General features: G+C 54.0%; 1 protein-coding gene across 1 annotated transcript; it reads right to left on the reverse strand.

Moving 5' to 3' along the window:
• Positions 1-1,440: 1,440 nt before the first annotated feature.
• Positions 1,441-2,824, reverse strand: LOC131587520 (uncharacterized). The gene is made up of 3 exons (XM_058855457.1): positions 2,123-2,824; positions 1,951-2,070; positions 1,441-1,625 (listed from the first exon to the last, which is right to left on the reverse strand). The coding sequence occupies exons 1-3, from the start codon at positions 2,616-2,618 to the stop codon at positions 1,441-1,443; spliced, it is 801 nt and encodes a 266-aa protein (XP_058711440.1). The 5' UTR covers positions 2,619-2,824.
• Positions 2,825-4,810: the final 1,986 nt, after the last annotated feature.

Here is a 4,810-nt window from a genome sequence, read left to right on the forward strand (position 1 = left end):
CAAATTTGGTGTTTCCCACCACACACTTGTTTCCAGTCCCATATTTGGTGTTTCTCACCCCATACTTGGTGTTACCCATCCCATATTTGATGTTTCCCATCCCATATTTGGTGTCACCCATCCCACATTTGGTGTTTCTCACCCCATATTTGGTGTCTCCCATCCCACATTTGGTGTTTCCCACCCCATGTTTGGTGTTTCCCATCCCATATTTGGTGTTTCCCGCCCCACACTTGTTTCCCATCCCATATTTGGTGTTTCCTATCCCCACACTTGGTGTTTCCTATCCCATATTTTGTACCCATCCCATATTTGGTGTTTCTCACCCCATATTTGGTGTTACCCATCCCACATTTGGTGTTTCCTACCCCATATTTGGTGTCTCTCATCCCACATTTGGTGTTTCTCACCCCATATTTGGTGTTACCCATTCCATATTTGGTGTTTCCCACCCCATGTTTGGTGTCACCCATCCCACATTTGGTGTTTCTCACCCCATATTTGGTGTCTCCCATCCCACATTTGGTGTTTCTCACCCCATATTTGGTGTTACCCATTCCATATTTGGTGTTTCTCACCCCACGTTTGGTGTTTCCCACCCCACGTTTGGTGTTTCTCACCCCATATTTGGTGTTCCTCACCCCAAATTTGCTGTTTCCCACCCCACACTTGCTGTTCCCCATCCAGGGGTGACCTCTCCTGGCTTTGGTGGCCGGGCAGCTCCGGGACTGACCCCTCTGAGGAAGAACAGCCCCAAACACCGCCAGGACCGCTCGGGCTCCGTTCTGATCACCCCAGCGCGGCTTGGCTGGAGCTCAGCTCCCGTTCCAGGGAGCCAAAACCTCTCCAGCCCTTTGTTCCCAACCTTTATTCCTCTGGACACACACTTTGGGAATAATTTTTCTCTTAACGCGCCCAGGGCTGCTCCGAATCAATGGATAAAGGCTCGGTTGTCCCTCAGATCGTCCCCGTCCCGCGCAGAGCCGCGGCAAAATTAAAACTTTGATTTATCTGCCCGGCTTTTACACCTTGTGCTGTGTTTTTTGCCCATTTTTTCTGAGGTAAAACAGCTGGAATTTGCCTGCTTGTCTTGGATATCCCCAAGGCTCCTCTCCCCCCCGACTCCCGGTACGAAGACACTTGGAATCAATTTTTTTTTTTTTTTTCCTTTTTTTTTTTTTTCTCCTTTTTTTTCCTTTTAATGTATAACAGTTATGCCTGAGTTACAGAAAGACACCTACAGGCAGCAGGTAGTTAAAGCAAAACCAGTTTCTCTTTCCTACTAAATCTACTCCATATAGCTGAATAAATTATGGCGCGGTTCCGTATTTACACACCCGGCGCTCGCACACGCGCCCGCGGCCCGGAGCAGATGGCGATGAGGCAAACACAGAAGCGACAATCCCGCAGGAATCGGGGGACGGGGAATGCCCTACGGAGCTATTGGGGACCCGCGGGGTGCCGGGGAGGGCGGGTTAGAAGCGTTAAATACACAAAGGGGCCGATCTGCTGCGGCAGCGAGGCCGAGGATGGCCCTGCTGGGGTGGGACGGGGCTGCGGGGGACAAAGGAAGCCCCTCGAGGTCGTGAATGTCCCCCCGGGGGTGGCAGGGGTCAGCGGCAGGCCTGGGAGAGCGGTGGAGCTGGGGGAGCGTCCCTGGATGTGGCCAGCTGTGGGTGTGTCCATCTGTGTCCATCTCTGGCTGTGTCCACCTCTGCTGTGTCCATCTGTGTCCATCTCTGGCTGTGTCCACCTCTGACATGTCCATGTCTGATGTGTCCACTTCTGGCTGTGTCCACCTCTGGCTGTGTCCACCTCTGCTGTGTCCACCTCTGTGTCCACTTCCAGCTGTGTCCACCTCTGGCTGTGTCCATCTCTGCTGTGTCCACCTCTGACATGTCCATGTCTGATGTGTCCACCTCTGGCTGTGTCCACCTCTGTTGTGTCCACCTCTGTGTCCACTTCTGGCTGTGTCCACCTCTGGCTGTGTCCATCTCTGCTGTGTCCACCTCTGACATGTCCATGTCTGATGTGTCCACCTCTGCTGTGTCCACCTCTGGCTGTGTCCATCTGTGTCCATCTCTGGCTGTGTCCATCTGTGTCCATCTCTGGCTGTGTCCACCTCTGCTGTGTCCATCTGTGTCCACCTCTGCTGTGTCCACCTCTCCTGTGTCCATCTCTGGCCATGTCCCTTGGTCACTGTTGCTCTGGACGAGGCGTTGGGCGATTTTTGGTCCCTCAAAGTCAGCAGCAGCTGAGGATCCGCTCGACCACTCTCGGCTGGCCACAGGTGGCCACAGCCAGGTTCTCGCTGTCTCTCCAGTCTCCATGCTCGTTGGTGGCCGTTGGTGGCCGTTGGTGGCCACAGCCAGGTTCTCACTGTCCGGCTCTCCAGGCTTGGTGGCCACAGCCAGGTTCCTGCTGTCCAGGAGACTCAGTGCCCATTGGTGGACATTGGTGGCCATTGGTGGCCGTTGGTGGCCACAGCCAGGTTCCTGCTGTCCGTCTCTCAGTCTCAATTCCCGCTGGTGGCCATTGGTGGCCGTTGGTGGCCACAGCCAGGTTCCTGCTGTCCGGCTCTCCAGGCTCGGTGCTTGTTGGTGGCCGTTGGTGGCCATTGGTGGCCACAGCCAGGTTCCTGCTCTCCAGGAGGCTCAGTGCCCATTGGTGAACATTGGTGGACATTGGTGGCCATTGGTGGCCGTTGGTGGCCACAGCCAGGTTCCTGCTGTCCGGCTCTCCAGGCTTGGTGCTTGTTGGTGGCCATTGGTGGCCGTTGGTGGCCACAGCCAGGTTCCCACTGTCCACGCTCCGTCCTGTCCCAGCTCCAGGCTCTCCCCCTGCCGCGTCCCCCCCGTCCCACCCCACCCCACCCCTCGAGTTTGTCTCTCGTCAGCAGAGCTGAGCTTGGCAATCCATGAAACAAAACTGAACCAACAGAACAAAACCAAAAGTTACTTCTGACTTTCATACATGAACAAAAGGAAGAAACAAATCAAAACAAAACAAAACAAAAAAAAAGCCCCAAATCAACCCCATCCCACCCCGAAGATTCTGGAATGTCTTTTGAAAACACACAATAGGCAAATTTCTACAGTTCATCCCCCCTCCCATCCCCCTTTTTTTTTTTCCTTCATCTTCTTCATTTATTTTTTATATTTTTTCTTCATTTTTCTTTTTTTTTTTTTTCTTTTTTTTTAAAGTTTATTTACTAGCACGGCACTCACTGTGGGGTGTTTTTTGTTGTTTTTTTTTTTTTAGTATATATAGATATACATATAAAAAAAAAAAGTCAACTTTCTATAAACATACAGCACGTGACCAAATTTTCCAACTAAATGTACAAAGTGCGACCACAAGGGGAAGGTCAGAGAAGAGCTATTTTGTTCCTCTAGGAATTCTATTTACAGCAGTGCCCGGCTGCCCACGGACCTTTTTTTTTGGGGGGGGGGGATTGGCAGAGAGGATTCCGCAGCGCTCCCTCTTTTTAATTTTGGGGTTTTGTTTTATTTTCCGGGGGGGTTCCTGCCCCTCGGGGGAGGCGGCCAGGCCCGGCTGTCCATGGGTGAGGAGAGGGGAGAAGAGCGGGAGCAGCAGCCGAGGGATTCCGTGGAGCGATGGAGCTTTTCCTTGGCGGCGAGGAGGGCGTTGGGTCAAGAATTCCAGCTGGGGATGGGCAGGGGATGGAATTCCAGCTGTGGATGGGCACGGGATGGAATTCCAGTTGGGGATGAGCACGGGATGGAATTCCAGTGGCGAGGAGCAGGGATGGACACAGGTGGGAATTCCAGCTGTGGATGGGCACGGGATGGAATTCCAGCGGTGAGGAACAGGGATGGGCACGGGATGGAATTCCAGCTGTGGATGGACACAGGATGGAATTCCAGCGGCGAGGAGCAGGGATGAGCACGGGATGGAATTCCAGCTGTGGATGGGCATGGGATGGAATTCCAGCTGTGGATGGGCACAGGATGGAATTCCAGCTGGGGATGGGCACGGGATGGAATTCCAGCTGGGGATGGGCAGGGGATGGAATTCCAGCTGGGGATGGGCACGGGATGGAATTCCAGCTGAGGATGGGCACGGGATGGAATTCCAGCTGTGGATGGTCACAGGATGGAATTCCAGCTGGGGATGAGCACAGGATGGAATTCCAGCTGTGGATGGACACAGGATGGAATTCCGGTGGTGAGGAACAGGGATGGACACGGGTGGGAATTCCAGCTGGGGATGGACACGGGATGGAATTCCAGCTGTGGATGGGCACAGGATGGAATTCCAGCTGTGGATGGACACGGGATGGAATTCCAGCTGGGGATGGGCACGGGATGGAATTCCAGCTGGGGATGGGCACGGGATGGAATTCCAGCTGGGAATGGGCACGGGATGGAATTCCAGCTGTGGATGGGCACAGGATGGAATTCCAGCTGTGGATGGACACGGGATGGAATTCCAGCTGGGGATGGGCACGGGATGGAATTCCAGCTGGGGATGGGCACGGGATGGAATTCCAGCTGGGGATGGGCAGGGGATGGAATTCCAGCTGTGGATGGGCACAGGATGGAATTACAGCTGGGGATGAGCACGGGATGGAATTCCAGCTGTGGATGGGCAGGGGATGGAATTACAGCAGTGAAGAACAGGGATGGACACAGGATGGAATTACAGCTGTGGATGGTCACGGGATGGAATTCCAACTGGGGATGGGCACAGGATGGAATTCCAGCTGTGGATGGGCACGGGATGGAATTCCGGTGGTGAGGAACAGGGATGAGCAAGGGATGGAACTCCAGCTGTGGATGGGCAAGGG

Source organism: Poecile atricapillus, chromosome 22, assembly GCF_030490865.1.
Source record: "Poecile atricapillus isolate bPoeAtr1 chromosome 22, bPoeAtr1.hap1, whole genome shotgun sequence".
NCBI classification, from domain to species: domain Eukaryota; kingdom Metazoa; phylum Chordata; class Aves; order Passeriformes; family Paridae; genus Poecile; species Poecile atricapillus.

What these genes read in the sequence shown, in the direction of transcription:
- LOC131587520 (XM_058855457.1), bottom strand. Translation starts at nt 2,618, where the DNA reads ATGGCCACCAACGGCCACCAACAAGCACCGAGCCTGGAGAGCCGGACA. An exon ending in CACAGATGGACACAGCAGAG is followed by an intron (nt 2,071 to 2,122) that starts GTGGACACAGCC and finishes AGATGGACACAG; the next exon opens with ATGGACACAGCCAGAGGTGG. An exon ending in AGCCAGAAGTGGACACAGAG is followed by an intron (nt 1,626 to 1,950) that starts GTGGACACAACA and finishes CCGCTCTCCCAG; the next exon opens with GCCTGCCGCTGACCCCTGCC.